At 49.3% G+C, this 22782-nt stretch overlaps 1 protein-coding gene across 1 annotated transcript in view; it reads right to left on the reverse strand.

Annotated features, from left to right (window-relative positions):
* Positions 1 to 22782, reverse strand: part of EFR3B (EFR3 homolog B) — a 122600-nt gene that overhangs the window by 55681 nt on the left and 44137 nt on the right. Inside the window, exons 2-3 of the mRNA XM_018571766.1 lie at positions 10737 to 10813; positions 7384 to 7511 (exon numbers count right to left, since the gene is read on the reverse strand). Coding sequence (XP_018427268.1) covers positions 7384 to 7511; positions 10737 to 10813 — 205 coding nt within the window. The remainder of the gene's footprint in view (positions 1 to 7383; positions 7512 to 10736; positions 10814 to 22782) is intronic.

Consider the following 22782-nt stretch of genomic DNA (forward strand, 5'->3'; position numbering starts at 1 on the left):
CCCAGCACACATAATATACTTCCCCCCCCCCTCCAAAGTCTCCCAGCACACATAATATACTCCCCCCTCCCTCCAATGCCCCCCAGCACACATAATATACTCCCCCCTCCCTCCTTTTTCTTCCAAGCCCCCTCACCTGCTTTCATTCGTGCAGGGAGGAGGCACATCGTCTCGTCATTCCCGGGTGATCTAGCGGTGATCATTAGTAAGGTCTGCACTAGACCGTACTAATGATCCATCATTCGGCCGGAGCTCAGGACTGACAGAGCTCAGGCCGGCGACGACAGGATCAGCTCTGCGGTCTGCATCCGTCGGAGATGCAGACCGTGGAGCTGCTCCCGCAAATCGGGCACGCGGTCTGTGACCGTATGCTAAAGTCTTCTCCAGCACAACCCAAAGATTCTCAATGGGGTTCAGGTCTGGACTCTGTGGTGGCCAATCCATGTGTGACAATGATGTCTCATGCTCCCTGAACCTCTCTCACAATCTGAGCACGATGAGTCCTGGCATTGGTCATCTTGGAATATGTCCAATGTGCCATCAGGGAAGAAAAATCCATTGATGGAAAAACCTGATCATTCAGTATATTCCGGGAGGCAGCTGACCTCATTTTTCGGGGATATAACGTTGCTGAACCTGACCAACTGAGGCAACCTCCGATCATAACACTGCCCGAAATCCAGGTAGTGACTTTTTTTTGGCCAGGCAGTGTATATACAGTATATGATTAGTTTATTCTCTCAGCATTCTACTCAGCACTGTTCATGGTGCATGCTCTCCATTCTACTCAGCACTGTTCATGGTGCATGCTTTCCATTCTACTCAGCACTGTTCATGGTGCATGCTTTCCATTCTACTCAGCACTGTTCTTGGTGCACGCTCTCCATTCTACTCAGCACTGTTCTTGGTGCACGCTCTCCATTTTAGAAGAACGATAGCTTGTCCTATTCCATGCCGATTCCATTATGTCTTCGAATTCTCCAGCAGCATGTGCCGTAACAGACAAAGTGAGTGAAGGAATGGGCTTCATCCAGGGAAGAACACGCGCTGTACTGAATTTATTACAAGATGTCATTTGTCTTCTAGGATCTCATGTCTGAGTTTCCAGTGGCCGGCAGTGTGGAAGTGAACACAGTACTCCGCCTGGGCGGCTTGCTGTCCAGTATAAATCAAATGTATTTATGTGACTCATTTGAGGCCATTTTTAGGAGGATTTATACGGATGGGCTGAGTAAATGGTACAGACAAGATAAGAGCGGCCCTGAGAGCTTCATTATCTGCACCGCTACTTCTCACTTCTGCTGCCCGCACCATCCACTGCACATCTAATAGAAGAGAGAGGAGAATGTATGTGTATTTTCCAGGTGGAGAGGAAGGGTGAGGGAGCGGAGAGAGAATGCAGGAGAGAGAAAGAGAGCAGAGACAGAATGAAGAGGGAGAGGGAACAGAGAGAGAATGAAGGCGGGATAGAGCTCTGAGAATGAGGGAGGGGGAGAGAGAGAGAGAGAGAGAGAGAGAGAGAGAATATGAAATAGGGAAAGTGGATGGAAAGAGAGAATAAAGGAAAGGGGAAGAAAAAAAAGAGAGCAAGGGGAGAGAGAGAGAATGAAGGAGGGAGAGAGAAAGCAGGGTGAGAATGAGAGAGGATGAAGGAGGGGGAATGAGGTGAGAGTGAGAATGAAGGAGGGGGAATGAGGGGGAGAGAATGAAGGAGGGGGAGAGAATGAAGGAGGGGGAATGAGGGAAGAGAATTAAGGAGGGAGAATGAGGGAAGAGAATTAAGGAGGGAGAATGATGGGATAGAGAATGAAGGAGGGAGAATGATGGGATAGAGAATGAAGGAGGGAGAGTGAATGGATAGAGAATGAAGGAGGGAGAGTGAGGGGATAGAGAATAAAGGAGGGAGAATGAGGAGAATGAAAGAGGGAGAGTGATGGGATAGAGAATGAAGGAGGGAGAGTGATGGGATAGAGAATGAAGGATGGGGAGTGATGGGATAGAGAATGAAGGAGGGAGAATTAGGTGAAAGAGAGAATGAAGGAGGGAGAGTGATGGGATAGAGAATGAAGGAGAGAGAGTGATAGGATAGAGAATGAAGGAGAGAGAGTGATAGGATAGAGAATGAAGGAGAGAGAGTGATAGGATAGAGAATGAAGGAGAGAGAGTGATAGGATAGAGAATGAAGGAGAGAGAGTGATAGGATAGAGAATGAAGGAGAGAGAGTGATAGGATAGAGAATGAAGGAGAGAGAGTGATAGGATAGAGAATGAAGGAGAGAGAGTGATAGGATAGAGAATGAAGGAGAGAGAGTGATAGGATAGAGAATGAAGGAGAGAGAGTGATAGGATAGAGAATGAAGGAGAGAGAGTGATAGGATAGAGAATGAAGGAGGGAGAATGAGGTGAAAGAGAGAATGAAGAAGGGAGAGTGATGGGATAGAGAATGAAGGAGAGAGAGTGATAGGATAGAGAATGAAGGAGGGAGAGTGATAGGATAGAGAATGAAGGAGGGAGAGTGATAGGATAGAGAATGAAGGAGGGAGAGTGATAGGATAGAGAATGAAGGAGGGAGAGTGATAGGATAGAGAATGAAGGAGGGAGAGTGAGAGAAGAGATAAGACACAGATGACTGGATTGCACTTTTCTGTAAGGTGCACCTGGTATGATTTCTGGCTCTGCGTGGATTGCAGTCTCAGCAGATATTGCCTGCATATAAAATAACAATACATGGAGGTGCTGATCGTATGCAGGAATGATATTTCATCCTCTTGTCACATTTTCCTGCACTCATTAACATTGTCTTGATATGGAATGCCATAGCGAGCATTAGGAGCTGCTACTCATCACAGGTAGCGGAGCAGTGGTGACAGGACCTGCGATGTGTTGTGTCTACACCTCCCGCAGAATGCCTATAATCTGATTCTGACCTCTATATGATCCTGTGTGAATGTCCGGACTGGAAGAGGACAAACATGGATATATATATAACTGCCCAAATATTACTCCTGTGAGATCCAAGGCTGTAAAGGCCGCGGGGAACCAATGATATCCACGCAGGGCAGGCATTCTAGAAATCACAGCAGCTTTGGCATTCCTTAAGCACCAATGACATGCATGTTAGAGGTTCTTCAGCTTTCTCTTCACTCTTGCACAGTTGTACAGGCTCCTGTCCCAACAAGTGGCCCGTGGGCCACATGGGTCCTTGCAGCACTTAGACTAATAAGGTGAGTGACAGCAGTTCTGGCTGTCAGTACCAGACGAGGTCCAGCATTAAATCCGGGACCTGAATTGATCAGTTCCTGGGCCTCTGTTCATTCTAGACCAGCATTTCTCAACCTTTTACAGTCATGGCACCCTTTAAAAGTATGCAAAATCTCGAGGCACCCCAGTCTAAAAAGCACGGAAACCGGAAGTCCCATTAAGGAAGCCAGGTGGCGTGTAATGACTCGCCGCCCGGCTTCCCAATTATCCGGGAAACCGTCTCCATGCTTCCTCATCACTAAGAGATGAGGGAGCATGGAGCCGGCCTTCTGGCCAATCAGGAAGCCGGGGGGCCGGTTTCCTGATCTGCCAGCTTCCCAACCAATCAGGAAGCTGGCCAGAGTCATTACACGCCGCCCGGCTTCCAGATTGGCCCGGGAAGCTGGCTCCATGCTCCCTGGTGATGAGGGAGCAATGAGCCGGCTTCCCGGTCAATCGACCCCCGCTGCCTGATTGGCCAGGAAGCTAGCTTCATGCTCCCTGATGACGAGGGAGCATAGAGCTGGCTTCCCAGCCAATTAGAAAGCTGGGCGACGTGTATCAACCAAGGCTTACTGATATCGGAAGTTCCATTATCGGGATGGGCATCGGGAGCATTTGGGCAAGTACAAACCCAAATACTAGTATCAGTATTGGTGCATCCCTAGAATAAAATTTAAATGTAAAAAGCGACTTGTGGCCCTTCAAAAATCCATACTGGACCCTTATCCCAGATAGGGGTCTGGTATGGCTTTTAAGCATGGACCCTAAACAAAAACACACCAGAGCCCCCCCCCCCTTTCACATCAATGTTCCCCCTCTCACGCTAGGTGCCCTCCTTCACATGAGAGCCCCCTCCTTTTGCATCAGAGTCCCCATTCCCAGCAAGAGCTCTCTTCACATCTTCACATCAGGAGTCCCTTTCACATCAGACCCCCCTTCATATTAGGAGTCTTTTCACATCAGGATCCCCCCCCCTTCACATCAGAATCCACCCCCTTCCACGTCAGAATCCCTCCTTCACATCAGAAGCCCCTCCTTCACATCACAATCCCTCCTTTTGCATCAAAGTCCCCCCTTCACATCAGTAGCCTCCCCTTTATATCAGAGCCCCCTTTCCAACTTTCCTATCAGGGTCCCCGACCCCTTTCACATCAGAGCTCCCCCCTACATATCAGACACCTGCCTGCACCATACAAAGGCATGCCTCTGTGCAAAGATTTTGAGGCACCTCTGAGGAAGCCACAGGCACCCCGGGGTGCCCCCCTGGCACCCTGGTTGAGAAAGGCTGCTCTATAGAGCGCTCGATACGTCTCCTGTTAGTACTGTACTTGGAGCAGAGCTGAGGCAGCTCTATCCAGCAACTCCCTAATCAAGTAGATCCCTGCTGCAGTGACTTATTGCTGGCTGATTGCCTCCAGCAATAAGTCACTATTAGAAGTGATCTGATGCTGCAGAGTTGTGTTGGGGGGCTGGATAAGGTCTCCACTAACCAGATGCAGGTGCCCCATGAAGAAAAAATATATAATAATAATACAATTAATTATGACACATTCAAAAAAGTTAGAAAAAAGAATGTAACAAGAAAGGTTTTTAGTACATTTACCAAAAAAATGGACATTACTTTTCTTAATGCAACACACTGCACGTTGCAGTGCGGGTGCATAGCCCGCTACTGGGGTTCTGTTCAAGATTAACGCCACCAGCGGATGCAAATCAGTGCACAAGGCAAAAGGGCAAATTTTATAAAGACTATACAATTGTGCGTCCCTCAGGACATATTGCGGGTCGCACTTGAGGCCCCCTTATATGTGCCCACTACTGCTTTAAGCCGTTTGCCCTGTAGGTCGCCTTTAAACCGGTACCATGGGATATCCCAAAAATAAAACCGTCAGCCGCACCACCCGCCATTCTGCAGAGGGGACAAGATAAGTACCATGCAGCTCGGATATTAGCTCGCCAGCACTCGTCAGCTGCAGTTGTTAATAATTGCAGAGAGACAAAACTGCGTCTTCCCGCCCTCGCTGAAATCTGAAACGTCTCGTAATTGACGGCAGAAAGCTTTTATCTGTAATTACAGATCATTAGTCATGTGACTTACTCACTTCTGCGTTCTGGCATCTGGCAGGAAATTTGCGTTTTAAGGGTTATATTTATACATTTCCCCCTCCGCTTCTCGGGTGTCAGCGTTCCCTTCCCTTGTTCAGTCTCTATAAAGAGATAATATCATCTGATCCCAACCCAAAGCTGGAAAGTTAAAGGAGAACTATGAGGGGGGGGGGGGGACTGTCACTCACGCAACTGGGCGGATCTCGACATCGATGTCGGGATCCGCTCCGGCTGCAGCGTCTCAGTATACTACGAGCTACAGCTCCCTATATACTGAGCTTAGGGTGACGGGAGGACGCTAGTTTGTGTCCTCCCGTTACCCGAAGGAGAACTATGGGGAAAAGCCCTGACCCCATAGTTCTCCTTTAAATGTTCTTCTGCGGAATCCTCATGGGAGGAGGAGAAGAAGAAAGTGCAGAGAGACAGAGAGGGATGATTGTGACTGTGAGGAGGCGGGATGATAGAGCCGCAGTCCCTAAAAGAGAACACGCAGGAGATGTCACATTGCCCCGGAAATGCCCCAGACCTTCGCACTCTCCACCCACTTTAAATAATTACCCTCCTACCCCCCTCTTCGCTTCTTCATATTTAAAATATCCTTCCCCAAATACCTTTATTCTGGTGGGACCCCGCCCAGCACTTACAGGATACTTGCCTAGGCGTCCTTTGGCCCTGCAGTGGTGCATGCACCATAGACCACACTGAAGCTTCCTGAGATGCGTGACGTCAGTGTTCCAGGACCTATGGTGCATGTGTCAGCATGCAGCATCAGGGGGGCAGCTGTCTCATGCTGGTTCTTGCAGCCAGCCCCCTGATGACATGCTGAAGAGCATTCGCATGTGCCTCAGCGCATGCGTGTCGTCAGGGGGGCGGCCATATCTTACTGGTTGTTGCAGCCGGCCCCCTGATGACATGCCACAGCGCATGCGTGTCATCAGGGGGCTGGCTATCTCTAGCTGGTTCTTGCAGCCGGCCCGCTCATGATATGCCACAGCGCATGCGTGTCATCAGGGGGCCGGCCGTCTCTTGTTGGTTCTTGCAGCGGGCCCCCTTATGATGTGCCGCAGTGCATGCGTGTCGTCAGCGGTCCGGCCGTCTCTTGTCGGTTCTTTCAGCCGGCCCCCTGATGATGTGCCGCAGCGCATGCGTGTCATGAGGGGGCCGGCTGTATCTTGTTGATACCTGCAGCCGGCCCCCTGATGGTGTGCCGCAGCGCATGCGTGTCATGAGGGGGCCGGCTGTATCTTGTTGATACCTGCAGCCGGCCCCCTGATGGTGTGCCGCAGCGCATGCGTGTCATGAGGGGGCCGGCTGTATCTTGTTGATACCTGCAGCCGGCCCCCTGATGGTGTGCCGCAGCGCATGCGTGTCATCAGGGGGCCGGCCATGCTGGTTCTTGCAGCTGCTCCCTGATGATGTGCCTCAGCGCATGCGTGTCATCAGGGGGCCGTCTCTTGTTGGTTCTTGCAGCCGCCCCCCTGATGATGTAATGCTGGCTGGGGACACCACTGTGACAGGAACACAAATGCAATATTCTGCAGTTAACAGTCCTTAGAAGTGACGTCTGCATTTGTTTTCTTTGATCCTGCCAGTAACACACTTCCTCTCCCAGAGTAACAACATTCACTCACCGTACTGTATCTATGGAGGAGCAGCGTTGTCACTCCAGGGCTGTGTTGTCACCCCAGGGCAGGAAGTGCTTTAGGACTACACAACACTTCCCCTTCTCCTTCACATAGGGAGAGGAATTCTATAGAGAACTAGGAACAATGTAACCGATAAGAGTGCAACGCAGCCAGAGAGCACAGGAAGCCATTAGCTCGCCGGATTTCTGGCAGGATCACAGATACTACAAAACGCTTTCAGTGGAATATTAGACAAACCCGAAGGGAGCCAATCAGAGCAGTTTATTTTCGGGGTTTATATACCCTTGAAGTGTAGATACAATGTAACCTGCCCGGTGCTGTCCACACAGAAGTCATGATGTCAGTGTAACCCTGCGCTCAGGATCAGCACCGCCCCACATCACCCTCACCCATAGCGGTGCCTGGCCACGTCTCTGCTGAGCCGCTCGGATAAGTAAGCGCCGATCCGGTCCAGCTTCTCCGGCGCCGACAGAGCGTAGAACGTCAGCTTCTCCATGTTGGCTTTGACCAGGCCATCCTGCAAATACCACAAAACACATATCAGTGTACTCTCCCATGTGGGGTCCCTCAGCCTGCGGTACCCCTGGGGTCCTTCTAATGGCTTCTTCAAGGAATTCATCCAATCAGTTTATAGTTTTAGCAAAAACAAATAATATAAAATGAATATCTGTAATCATTATAGTTATATAAACCGAGCCCGCCCAGCTCCCCCTCCCAGCAGTGACTGAGCAGACTTCCAGCCCGACAGTAGGGAGCAGAGTGAGGAGAGATGGAGAGTTAGTCATGGGAGGGGGGAGCTTAGCTGTTTAGTCCCTGCTTGGAGGGGGGCGCAAGGTGAGCTGAGCTGCTGAATCACTACTAAGAGAGGGAACAGGGAGAGCTGGGCTGCTGAGTGTTTTATTTTATACACTGTATACTCTCTGGGTATAGTGAGGTATATACTGTATACTCTCTGGGTATAGTGAGGTATATACTGTATACTCTCTGGGTATAGTGAGGTATATACTGTATACTCTCTGGGTATAGTGATGTATATAGTGTATACTCTCTGGGTATAGTGAGGTATATACTGTATACTCTCTGGGTATAGTGATGTATATAGTGTATACTCTCTGGGTATAGTGAGGTATATACTGTATACTCTCTGGGTATAGTGAGGTATATGCTGTATACTCTCCGGGTATAGTGAGGAATATAGTGTATACTCTCTGGGTATAGTGATGTATATACTCTGTATACTCTCCTGGTATAGTGATGTATATACTGTATGCTCTCCGGGTATAGTGATGTCCTCGCTCTGTATACACTGTATACTCTCTGGGTATAGTGAGGTATATACTGTATACTCTCTGGGTATAGTGAGGTATATACTGTATACTCTCTGGGTATAGTGATGTATATACTCTGTATACTCTCCGGGTAGTGATGTATATACTGTATACTCTCCGGGTATAGTGAGGTATATAGTGTATACTCTCTGGGTATAGTGATGTCCTCTCTGTAAACTCTCTGGGTATAGTGATGTCCTCTCTCTGTATACACTGTATACTCTCTGGGTATAGTGATGTCCTCTCTATATACTCTCTGGGTATAGTGATGTATATACTCTCTGTATACACTGTATACTCTCTGGGTATGGTGATGTCCTCTCTCTGTATATACTGTATACTCTCTGGGTATAGTGATGTATATACTCTCTGTATACACTGTATACTCTCTGGGTATGGTGATGTCCTCTCTCTGTATATACTGTATACTCTCTGGGTATGGTGATGTCCTCTCTCTGTATATCCTCTGTATACTCTCTGGGTATGGTGATGTCCTCTCTCTGTATACACTGTATACTCTCTGGGTATAGTGATGTCCTCTCTCTGTATATACTGTATACTCTCTGGGTATAGTGATGTCCTCTCTCTGTATATACTGTATACTCTCTGGGTATAGTGATGTCCTCTCTCTGTATACACTGTATACTCTCTAGATATGGTGATGTCCTCTCTCTGTATATACTGTATACTCTCTGGGTATGGTGATGTCCTCTCTCTGTATACACTGTATACTCTCTGGGTATGGTGATGTCCTCTCTCTGTATATACTGTATACTCTCTGGGTATGGTGATGTCCTCTCTCTGTATATCCTCTGTATCTCCCCCTCTTCTGGATCTCGGCCTCCGCGCGTTTTGCTGGCTCGGCTCTTTTCTCTCGGCTGTAACAATTACGACGACTTCTCTGACCTTCTCGGCATCCCCGGAGTTCATTAAACCCGCCGTGCAGAATATGACTTCCTTCCGCTCCGTGGCAGGAATCTCCTCTTACCCCTGGCGGGTGTCACGGCGTGGAGTGTTCATTTAAAGGACACGTCATATACAAAGTGACATATTCATACAGGTATTATATTTCGGAGTACAATGCAAGGGCCGAGCAGAAGATCGATGTTATCAGGGGAAGGAGGCCATTAGAGGGAAGTGGCCCCGGACACGGCACTGGGTACAGGCACACGGGTTCCTTTCACAGAGAGAACAGAATGAAGGAGGAGGAAATGATGTGTTTATAGTGATCTCGGGGACAGTAAATGGATATTTAAATCTTAACAAGCCGTAAATGAACTTTGATAACAATCCCCTCTGACCTCTTTAGCTGTAGGCATTAGAAGAAATAAGAAGGCTGGCAGGTTGCTGAGTCACTGCTGGTAGGGGGGAACAGGATGAGCTGAATTGCTATAGAGGGGGTGCTGTGAGGGGGGGAGCCAAGCTGCTACCTTATTGCCAGGGGAATCTGAGCTGTTGAATTGGTGCTGGGGGGGGGCTGAGCTACTGAGAGGAGGGCACTGAGCTGCTACGTCAATGCTCTGAGGGGGCCGGTGAGCTGCTGTGTCACTGCCGAAAAGGGGAAACAGGTGTAGCTGAGCTGCGGCGTCCCTGCTGGAAGCCTGAGCAGGGGGAGCAGTGCTGCTGAGTTAAAGCTGGGAGGGCAAGCTAAAAAATGTCACTGCTGGGAAGGGGGAGCTGAGCTGCTGATTCAGTAGGGGGAGAGGGAGGCTGAGCCGACTAGTCACTGCTGTTTGGGGAAGTAAGGTGAGTTGATGCTGAGAGGGAGAGTAGGGTGAGCCGACTGGTCACAGCTGACCGGAAAGGGGTAGCAGGGACGACTGAGCTGATTGGTCAGAAAAAAAGGGGAGCAGAGTTGACTGATCACTGCTGTAACAGGGGAGCTGAGCTGACTGGTCAGGGCTGTAAGGGGGAGCAGAACTGACTGGTCACAGCTGTAAGAGGGGAGCAGAGCTGACTGGACCCGGCTGTAAGGGGAAAGCCGGCACAGTTGAGCAGACTGGTCACGGCTGTAAGGGGGGAGCAGAGCTGACTGGACCCGGCTGTAAGGGGAAAGCCGGCACAGTTGAGCGGACTGGTCACGGCTGTAAGGGGGAGCAGAGCTGACTGGACCCAGGTGCAAGGGGGGAGCAGAGATGACTGGACCCGGCTGTAAGGGGGGAGCAGAGCTGACTGGACCCGGCTGTAAGGTGGGAGCAGAGCTGACTGGACCCGGCTGTAAGGTGGGAGGCGGGCGGGCTGGACCCGGCTGTAAGGTGGGAGCAGAGCTGACTGGACCCGGCTGTAAGGTGGGAGCAGAGCTGACTGGAACGGGCTGTAAGGTGGGAGCAGAGCTGACTGGACCCGGCTGTAAGGGGGGAGCAAGTGGAGCTGAGCGGGATCCTGCAACAGTCTGATAAACAGAAGCGGCTTACCTCTGAATCTTCTGGGAAGATGTTATCCACGAGCCTCTTGTAACGTGGACGCAGCGCCCCACAGCAGCCACACACACCTACAAAACAGACAAAGCCGGGACGTTCATTACAGGCGGCCGAACAGACACAGCGTTCAGTTCATCTCACACCCCTATAATGGAGAAACCTTCTCATATGCTGTTAGCTGTACATATAAAAGTTGCGCGTTAATGCTGTAAGATCCATTGTGTCCGGTGTAGTATGTCATTACAGATGTAGGTGGCAGCAGCCATATTTGATCATCTTTGCTTCCTGCTTTGCAGTGCCACATAATAGTTGTGTGCTACTATTTATTGTTTATTTAAACATCGCAAGCCAGCCATTCAACTGAAAACAATGCTCTCCAAGTGCGGCTGATCTCTGAACTTGAAAGTTCATGTAAAAACCAAACCTTATGCTCCGTGTTTATATATACCGGGTAATTACAAGGTGCGGATCTCCATAAAGCAGAAATAAACCCTGCACACCACGGCCGTAAAAAGTGAGGTACAGCCACAACCCGGGGCAACGCCGCTCCTCCATGGTCCATGCTGATCACTCAAAGGGTGCATCTCGTGCCCACCATTGAAGTAGACCTTCACTCCATCACACACAGTCCAAAGACAGGAGTTAGGCTGCACACCGATGACCCTCGTCCAACAACAAGCGCTCGCTTCTGAAGAAGTCGCTGGATAGAACCAACTTTAATCAGGCCATGCAAGTGCCACACAGTCCTGCCTTAGGTCCGCCCGTCTCTCAGGTTGTATGGTCTGAATAAAGTTGGTTTTATCCAGCGACTTCTTCAATGTGCAGCTCAACATCCTTATTTGCACATAAAAAGTGAGAACTTTGTTGGCAAAGTTTAGCAAATGCTTGTTGTAGACCAAGCCTAGGTAATCCCCAGCTGTGGTGACCCTTCAAATCCCATCATACATCTTCCTCTGGGAGACATGCCTATAGCTGTCAGAGTCTGGCAATGCCTCATGGGATTTGTAGTTCACCCACAGCTGGAAAGTCAGAGCTTGGCTACCCCTGTTGTAGATCAAGCCTAGGTAATCCCCCAGCTGTGGTGACCCTTCAAATCCCATCATGCATCTACCTGTGTGAGACACGCCTGTAGCTGTCAGAGTCTTGCAATGCCTCATGGGACTTGTGGTTGAAACACAGCTGGAAAGCCGGGGCTTGCCTATCCCTCTTGTAGGCCCTTTCTCCCCCTGCCACTGCTGAAGCCGGCACCATCTTAGAAGGGTTTGCTTTCCATAAGCCCGCTTCTTCCCCTTAACGCACATCATCCATAAATCTTGCGCATGCTCATATCAGAGCAATCCAAGCCTCGCTTTTGGATTCCAATTTGCCATGGTGTCATGAATCCGTGGTGGGGTGTTGCTAGTCATACGGGGTTTTCAGGAAGCGGAGACTCTGCCGGAGTCAACTGTTGACGTTATTACGACAAGGCGCTCGCAAGATCTCGGCAGGACCAGGATGCCGTGAATGTAAAACCAAACGGGCATGCGCCAACGCTTATAATACCAGAGATATCTACCAAAGAGGAAGGTTTTGGAGAACTGGAATGCTGTCTACAATGAATACGTATAATCCAGAGGCGGACCAATGAATGGAATCCAGGGGCCAGTCTGTCCAATCCACAAGCCAGCTGGATGTTTTTTAGGAGCTCCATTGACAACAACCAGAAAAAAACCTCAAAAGTTCGGCACCAGCTGTAAGTTTGAAGGACCATTGGTGGCCTGGGATTTGTCCAGCCCCGGTATAAACTACTACTGAATGGTGGAAAATTGTGTAAGTGAGTTTAATTTCTCCTTAAGGAAAGCATTGTACGTAGCTATCTCTTTAAAAAAATTAAAGACCGTAAAATCCTTGTCTCTGCGTTCATTGAAGTACACAGCCACAGAAGATCTTGACCACTGGGTTATACAGCCACCTGCAGGAGTGGCAGCATTGATATAATAGAAGGAGAATGCAGCCCCGCAAAGCTTTGTAAGGATCACACAATGCAGAGGATACAATGCTTCTCCGGAGACTATTCATCCCCAATAACAATGAACTACAACACTGATTCCTCTTATCTGCTGCCAATGCTGCATGGATCCTGTGTCAGCTTTTCTCTTGCGTTCATTGAAGGACACAGCCATAGAAGATTTTGACCACTGGTTTATATAGCCACCTGCAGGAGTAAGACGCTAGGCATACAAACAAAACACAAAGCCAACCCAGGGGTGAGCCGAACCCAAAGCCAACCCTGCCGGAGGCCGAACCCCATCTGCAACAACCCACTCAGTAGCAAGCAGTAACCAGAACACCATAGACCCATAAAAGGGTAGGTGCTGTGTCCTTCAATGAACGCAGAGAAAAGGATTTTACGGCGAGTACAAAAACTGTATTTTCGCTTCCGTTCATTGAAGGACACAGCTGTAGAAGATCTTGACCACTGGGGCGTCCCCAAGCAGTGCCCGATGCTAGGTGGGCCCAAAACAGAATACAAGAAATAACTGAACCGAAGAGCCCAGCAAAAAATCCTACCCCTAAACGCTTGGCTGGGTTGTTGCAGACTGGGGATTCGTCCTCCGGCAGGGGCCTCCCCTGGGTTGGCTTTGTGTTTTTTATTTGTATGCCTAGCGTCCTACTCCTGCAGGTGGCTATATAACCCGATGCTCGAAATCTTCTACGGCTGCGTCCTTCAATGAACGGAAGAGAAAAGCTGACACAGAATCCATGCGGCATTGGCAGCAGATAAGAGGAATCAGTGTTGTAGTTCATTGTTATTGGGGATGAATGATCTCGGGAGAGGCATTGTATCCTCCGCATTGCGTGATCCTTACAATGCTTCGCGCAGCCGCGTCCTCCTGTATGAAAACAGAGGGTCATGGAGGACAATGGTGAACAGCGATGTGCCAGCGAGGGGCGATAAGAACGTCATCAGTAACGCGCTCTCATCCTCGCACCTTGCCAAGCGCCCCAGAGACCCTCCGCTTCCCAGTAATAGGTCACCGGGGCGACCACAGAATCCACATGTCCTGACTCATGGGAATAACTGCGACGTGCGGCTTGTCACGTAGCGCGCTCCGGGGAACGCGTCCCTCCCGGGCTCCGAAACAGTTCACGTACGCTCCTCGAAAAATGCAGTTTCAGGTGATGAGTAACACCAGCCGGTGAGCTGCCAATATAACCAAAGAGAGTCCACCGACTGTGCTATCATTAACATTTATATAGACTGTGCTGGGACTGCAGCCTCTTGCCGGTCATTGTGTGCTGTGCAAACTCCCTCCCGGTTTCTAGAAAGCTGCCGCGAGTGTTGAGAAGCAGAATTAGAGCCGATCAGCTCGGAACGAGTTCAGTTATAATGTTTAAAGAGAGACTGGTGGAGTTGGAAATGGGGCAGAATCATGGGGTTGGGATTAGGTGTCCCTAGAAGGAGGATGTTACCCTATATGGGGGAATTATAGACACCGATCAGCTGTAACATTATGCCCACCCGCCTAATATTGAGTAGGTTCCCCTTTTGCCACCAAGACAACCCGGACCCAACGAGGTATGGTGGAATCCAGAGACCTCTGAAGGTGCGCTGTGCTATCTGGCACCAAGCCGTCAGTTGCAGATCCTTTAAGTCCTGTAAGTTGCGTGACGGGGACTCCATCGCTCCCCACTTGCATCAATGAGCCTTGGCCACCCATGACCCTGTCACCGGTTTTTCTTCCTTGGACCAGTTTTGGTCGGTCCTGATCACTGCAGACCGGGAACATCCCACAAGAGCTGCAGTTCTGGAGTTGCTCCGACCCCGTCGCCTACACATCACAATTTAGTCCTCAAATCCTCCCACTTGTTCATTATTTCTGCTTCCAACACATCAACTTCAGGGACAAAATGTTCACTTCCTGCCTAACATATCCCCCACTTCCAGGTGCCATTGTAATATATAGGAGTTCCCGGGTCTGTACACCCGCTGTGCCCATTATGAGGAGCTCCCACCATCCCTGTGCTGAGTTCCCGGGTCTGTACCCCCGCTGTGCCCAATATAACAAAAATCTCCTTTTTGGATAGACTGGCCCTTTACCCCGGGGTGCTATGAGCAGCCTTTCCTAAGTGTACACAGGTACTCTGAGGTTGTGCAGGGCGCGGTGGATAATCAGGAACCTTTCCTGGTCTTTTGGGAGCTAGTGGGATCCAATGAACATTTTTCGGGGACGTGCTCAGCACAGAGACTTCCATGACATGAAGTCTTTGCACGCCCGGCCCAACCAAGCCAAGAGGAAGCGAAATGCTGGAGCTGGAGGAATATTTGACTGCAGAGGTCTCAGCGACTGTCCTTTATTTTCTCTCCGGCTCCAGCCAGAAGCAGGAGGTCAGACGCGGCATTCATCTACAAGAAAAATGAACGCACATTCCTGCTGACGCATGACACGGCAATAAAATATCCTCATAACCTATCACACTCGGTGTATGCGGCTCGTCTGCTGCAGATAAATGGATCAGAGAAGCAAGCCGAGAGATCTTTTATCATTATCTACCATCATGAAAGCTGTGATAATCATATTATATCATGATGCTTCACGGATATCACAATAACGTGCGGCAGCAGATGGAAACCCAATCGCCGCAATCCCAAAGACGTTGCCATTTCATAACTTACTTGCAACAATTCTGAACCTGGACCTGTCATGGAAATAATTCCGGGCGATCTTGCCATATAGGTCATTGCCTAGGCACTTCCTGTTATGGGGTGACAACGCTTCGTCCCTGTCTCCTAATTGTGCTCCTGTGTTGTCACCCTGTCACACGGGCTTCCAATGGAGACTACAAATGCCGTTTCAACACACATTACACAGCCATGGTCCACTGTTGTCACCTTTAGGTTAGAAATGCCATGCAGCCATCGCTGGAGCGTGTAGGCATCAGCAGCACAAAGGCTCATTTTTCGGTTAGGCCCCATTCACACTTGCAAATGGGGCCTAAGGGAAACGTTTACCATTTTGTTGTTTTATTGTTACTCGCGCATTGCTCCATGAACAGTACAGACCGGTGGCAGGGGACATTGCCCGTGGCCGTCCACATGTGATCAGAAATGCTGCGATTACCTGAGGACGATCGCTCCTGGATGCTAAGAGTCTCGCCGAGCAATTTGTGAGATTCAACCAATCAGCTCCATTCACAAGCCTTATAGAGGCCATTGTCATTCCTCTGGAGTGTATATGTACTCTGGGCTTAGCAACGCACTGGACTCTGGGCTTAGCAACGCACTGGACTCTGGGCTTAGCAACGCACTGGACTCTGGGCTTAGCAACGCACTGGACTCTGGGCTTAGCAACGCAAGTTTGTGACTACGTTACAATGTGTGACCGGTGACATGGTCACACATTTCAATGTAATCACGCCCAGTTTTTTGGCGGTGGAATGTGTGACCACCAATAGGTCAAGCATTCCAACGCTTTGTCAGCTGTTCCAGGGCAGATCGGCATCGCAGATGGTATGTGCAGGAGAACTGATCTGCCCTGGAACAGCTGATCGGTCCTGAAGTATCACTTCTATCCAACTCTGTGAGTGCGATCTCACATTCCACCGCACTCACAAAGTCAGATAGAAGTGACATTTCAGGACTGAACAGCTGTTCCAGGGCAGATCAGTTCCGCAACTACCATCTGTGATGCCGATCTCCCCTGGACAGGGAGCCGCAGCAGGGGGATGAGAGAGCCACATGCGGCTTCGGAGCCGCAGGTTGCTGACCCCTGGTCTAGGGCCTTGGTTCTCAACTAGTGGGTCGCCACATGCCTTCCACTTTTCTAGGTGAGAGGCTCCTCAGCCTCCCCCTAGCACAGCACTGTCAGTTCTCACACTGAGCAGCCATTGAAAATATGCTGCCCGGTGCCCAGTGCAAGCTTGAGGTGGGGTGGGCTGGGGGTATGGCCACGAGGGCGCTTCATCCATACGTGCATTGCTTACAGCTCCCTCCTGTGTCCTGTAGAGGAGCCTGGACCAGAGTGACGTCATTCTGGCTCCCAGACGTCACATTCTGGCTCCCGGCACCTCTACAGGACACGCAAGGGAGCTGTACAAGCGATGCACATATGGACGGATCTCCGTCACGGCACAGCAGCCCACACTGGACCCCAGGCTGAGGATTCACTCCAGTTCTGGTAAGATAAGGAGATTGGGAGGATATTAAAAAAAAGATTGTATATGTCTGCGAGTGTGTGAGATTGTGTCTGTGGCTGTGTGTGTCTGTCGGTGTTTTTGAGGGCCCGTTCACACTAGTACAGTGCGTTAATTACACCAGTCCCATGCGATTAACACACTGTGCCATGCAATTGCACCTACCGTGCGTTCTGGTGTGGGAGGTGCATTGCATTGCTATTCATTTCATTGGCACCCCAAACGCACCTCCCACCCACACCGATGACCAGAACCCGCGGTACCGCAATGCTGTGCATTCCATTGCACTGCTTCTTGGGACGCGACTTAATGACCGAGGACAAATGTGGGTCCTGAGGTTACACAGGTTGAGAACCACTGGTCTAGAGGGTTCAAATAAAACTGGGTTGACAAGACCGGTCACCCTGCACAAGAAGAGAGAGCGGCAGTGACTGGTCTTTATTACAGGAGGGGGCGGAGACAAGACCAGTCACCCTGCACAAGAAGAGAGAGCGGCAGTGACTGGTCTTTATTACAGGAGGGGGCGGAGACAAGACCAGTCACCCTGCACAAGAAGAGAGAGCAGCAGTGAGCGGTCTTTATTAGAGGAGGAGGGGGGAGGGGGGGGGACAAGACCAGCCACCCTGCACAAGGAGAGAGAGAGCGGCAGTGATCGGTCTTTATTACAGGAGGGGGCGAAGACAAGACCAGTCACCCTGCACAAGAAGAGAGAGCAGCCGTGGGCGGTCTTTATTACAGGAGGGGCCGGAGACAAGACCAGTCACCCTGCACAAGGAGAGAGAGCGGCAGTGAGCGGTCTTGATTAGAAGAAGCTCCAAGTTTTGCACAGATCAGGAAGAACACACATGGCTCCTGTATGAGGACAATATCTGCTGATCCCGGAGTCCATCTTTAAATAGTGACAGCCTCCATATTTCCAGCCCTGGCGGGTTTCTTTTATATGGTCGGAGGTTTCCAGGGAATGTGGACGATGTAAGACAGAGGAGAGAAGACAAACGACTTTAGAATCGTTAAGTCATTGAAAGCCTCGGGTCCATTAGGCTCCATTGTGGGCCGGGGAGCTCTTTATGACCACTGACCTAAATCTGGGGGAAGAGGTTTGAAAGCGTCCCTGCGATGTCTGAGGAGGGGGAACGGCAATGACCTCATCCTCTCCTGATATCAGCTTCCATCCCGACATCTTCTACAATGTTTATGAACGCTTCTTCTAAAAACATCTCATGTCAGATCTGCACAATGGCGGACATGCGTGCATACGTGTGTGTGTGTGTGTGTGTGTGTGTGCACATGTACGATGTATGGAGAAAGCAGGCAATGTGCTCTTACCCACCTCACCACCTGCCGATCCAATTAAAGGGGATCTGCAACTAAGTCTGCATTTCTATATTGTATTTCCAGAAGTTCCATCCCGCTCCTCATAACCAGATCCATCTAGAAGATTGTAAACTGACTCATTGAAGAGGCCCATAGGATGGACTTCCTCAGTGCAGTGACACCATTTCACTCGGCCCTGGTGTCTGAACAATGTAACCCAGATCACTGCTTGCTGGAAGCAATGCATGATGGGATATGTATTCCTGAACAATGTAACAGTATCACTGCTTGCTGGTAGCAATGCATGATGGGTTATGTAGCCTTGAACAATGTAACATTATCACTGCTTGCTGGGAGCAATGCATGATGGGTTATGTAGTCTTGAACAATGTAACATTATCACTGCTTGCGGGGAGCAATGCATGATGGGATATGTATTCCTGAACAATGTAACAGTATCACTGCTTGCTGGGAGCAATGCATGAAGGACTATGTAGCCTTGGACAATGAAACATTATCATTGCTTGCTGGGAGCCATGCATGATGGGTTATGTAGTCTTGAACAATGTAACATTATCACTGCTTGCTGGGAGCAATGCATGATGGGATATGTATTCCTGAACAATGTAACATTATCACTGCTTGCTGGGAGCAATGCATGAAGGACTATGTAGCCTTGGACAATGAAACATTATCACTGCTTGCTGGGAGCAATGCATGATGGGATATGTAGCCTTGGACAATGTAACATTATCATTGCTTGCTGGGAGCAATGCATGATGGGATATGTAGCCTTGGACAATGTAACATTATCATTGCTTGCTGGGAGCCATGCATGATGGGTTATGTAGTCTTTAACAATGTAACATTATCATTGCTTGCTGGGAGCAATGCATGATGGGTTATGTACCTGAACAATGTAACATTATCACTGCTTGCTGGGAGCAATGCATGATGGGTTATGTAGTCTTGAACAATGTAACATTATCATTGCTTGCTGGGAGCAATGCATGATGGGTTATGTAGTCTTGAACAATGTAACATTATCACTGCCTGCCGGGAGCAATGCATGATGGACTATGTAGCCTTTGACAATGTAACATTAGCATTGCTTGCTGGGTGCAATGCATGATGGGTTATGTAGTCTTGAACAATGTAACATTAGCATTGCTTGCTGGGTGCAATGCATGATGGGATATGGAGTCTTGACCAATGTAACATTATCATTGCGTGCTGGGAGCAATGCATGATGGACTATGTAGCCTTGGACAGTGTAACATTATCACTGCCTGCTGGGAGCAATGCATGATGGACTATGTAGCCTTGGACAGTGTAACATTATCACTGCCTGCTGGGAGCAATGCATGATGGACTATGTAGCCTTGGACAGTGTAACATTATCACTGCCTGCTGGGAGCAATGCATGATGGACTATGTAGCCTTGGACAGTGTAACATTATCACTGCCTGCTGGGAGCAATGCATGATGGACTATGTAGCCTTGGACAGTGTAACATTATCACTGCCTGCTGGGAGCAATGCATGATGGACTATGTAGCCTTGGACAGTGTAACATTATCACTGCCTGCTGGGAGCAATGCATGATGGACTATGTAGCCTTGGACAGTGTAACATTATCACTGCCTGCTGGGAGCAATGCATGATGGGATATGGAGTCTTGACCAATGTAACATTATCATTGCTTGCTGGGAGCAATGCATGATGGACTATGTAGCCTTGGACAGTGTAACATTATCACTGGCTGCTGGGAGCAATGCATGATGGGATATGTATTCCTGAACAATGTAACATTATCACTGCTCGCTGGAAGCAATGCATGATGGACTATGTAGCCTTGGACAGTGTAACATTATCACTGCCTGCTGGGAGCAATGCATGATGGACTATGTAGCCTTGGACAGTGTAACATTATCACTGCCTGCTGGGAGCAATGCATGATGGACTATGTAGCCTTGGACAGTGTAACATTATCACTGCCTGCTGGGAGCAATGCATGATGGACTATGTAGCCTTGGACAGTGTAACATTATCACTGCCTGCTGGGAGCAATGCATGATGGACTATGTAGCCTTGGACAGTGTAACATTATCACTGCCTGCTGGGAGCAATGCATGATGGACTATGTAGCCTTGGACAGTGTAACATTATCACTGCCTGCTGGGAGCAATGCATGATGGACTATGTAGCCTTGGACAGTGTAACATTATCACTGCCTGCTGGGAGCAATGCATGATGGACTATGTAGCCTTGGACAGTGTAACATTATCACTGCCTGCTGGGAGCAATGCATGATGGACTATGTAGCCTTGGACAGTGTAACATTATCACTGCCTGCTGGGAGCAATGCATGATGGACTATGTAGCCTTGGACAGTGTAACATTATCACTGCCTGCTGGGAGCAATGCATGATGGACTATGTAGCCTTGGACAGTGTAACATTATCACTGCCTGCTGGGAGCAATGCATGATGGACTATGTAGCCTTGGACAGTGTAACATTATCACTGCCTGCTGGGAGCAATGCATGATGGACTATGTAGCCTTGGACAGTGTAACATTATCACTGCCTGCTGGGAGCAATGCATGATGGACTATGTAGCCTTGGACAGTGTAACATTATCACTGCCTGCTGGGAGCAATGCATGATGGACTATGTAGCCTTGGACAGTGTAACATTATCACTGCCTGCTGGGAGCAATGCATGATGGACTATGTAGCCTTGGACAGTGTAACATTATCACTGCCTGCTGGGAGCAATGCATGATGGACTATGTAGCCTTGGACAGTGTAACATTATCACTGCCTGCTGGGAGCAATGCATGATGGACTATGTAGCCTTGGACAGTGTAACATTATCACTGCCTGCTGGGAGCAATGCATGATGGACTATGTAGCCTTGGACAGTGTAACATTATCACTGCCTGCTGGGAGCAATGCATGATGGACTATGTAGCCTTGGACAGTGTAACATTATCACTGCCTGCTGGGAGCAATGCATGATGGACTATGTAGCCTTGGACAGTGTAACATTATCACTGCCTGCTGGGAGCAATGCATGATGGACTATGTAGCCTTGGACAGTGTAACATTATCACTGCCTGCTGGGAGCAATGCATGATGGACTATGTAGCCTTGGACAGTGTAACATTATCACTGCCTGCTGGGAGCAATGCATGATGGACTATGTAGCCTTGGACAGTGTAACATTATCACTGCCTGCTGGGAGCAATGCATGATGGACTATGTAGCCTTGGACAGTGTAACATTATCACTGCCTGCTGGGAGCAATGCATGATGGACTATGTAGCCTTGGACAGTGTAACATTATCACTGCCTGCTGGGAGCAATGCATGATGGACTATGTAGCCTTGGACAGTGTAACATTATCACTGCCTGCTGGGAGCAATGCATGATGGACTATGTAGCCTTGGACAGTGTAACATTATCACTGCCTGCTGGGAGCAATGCATGATGGACTATGTAGCCTTGGACAGTGTAACATTATCACTGCCTGCTGGGAGCAATGCATGATGGACTATGTAGCCTTGGACAGTGTAACATTATCACTGCCTGCTGGGAGCAATGCATGATGGACTATGTAGCCTTGGACAGTGTAACATTATCACTGCCTGCTGGGAGCAATGCATGATGGACTATGTAGCCTTGGACAGTGTAACATTATCACTGCCTGCTGGGAGCAATGCATGATGGACTATGTAGCCTTGGACAGTGTAACATTATCACTGCCTGCTGGGAGCAATGCATGATGGACTATGTAGCCTTGGACAGTGTAACATTATCACTGCCTGCTGGGAGCAATGCATGATGGACTATGTAGCCTTGGACAGTGTAACATTATCACTGCCTGCTGGGAGCAATGCATGATGGACTATGTAGCCTTGGACAGTGTAACATTATCACTGCCTGCTGGGAGCAATGCATGATGGACTATGTAGCCTTGGACAGTGTAACATTATCACTGCCTGCTGGGAGCAATGCATGATGGACTATGTAGCCTTGGACAGTGTAACATTATCACTGCCTGCTGGGAGCAATGCATGATGGACTATGTAGCCTTGGACAGTGTAACATTATCACTGCCTGCTGGGAGCAATGCATGATGGACTATGTAGCCTTGGACAGTGTAACATTATCACTGCCTGCTGGGAGCAATGCATGATGGACTATGTAGCCTTGGACAGTGTAACATTATCACTGCCTGCTGGGAGCAATGCATGATGGACTATGTAGCCTTGGACAGTGTAACATTATCACTGCCTGCTGGGAGCAATGCATGATGGACTATGTAGCCTTGGACAGTGTAACATTATCACTGCCTGCTGGGAGCAATGCATGATGGACTATGTAGCCTTGGACAGTGTAACATTATCACTGCCTGCTGGGAGCAATGCATGATGGACTATGTAGCCTTGGACAGTGTAACATTATCACTGCCTGCTGGGAGCAATGCATGATGGACTATGTAGCCTTGGACAGTGTAACATTATCACTGCCTGCTGGGAGCAATGCAT

This window comes from Nanorana parkeri, unplaced genomic scaffold (genome assembly GCF_000935625.1).
Source record: "Nanorana parkeri isolate BGI_ZX_2015 unplaced genomic scaffold, ASM93562v1 scaffold1833, whole genome shotgun sequence".
NCBI lineage: Eukaryota > Metazoa > Chordata > Amphibia > Anura > Dicroglossidae > Nanorana > Nanorana parkeri.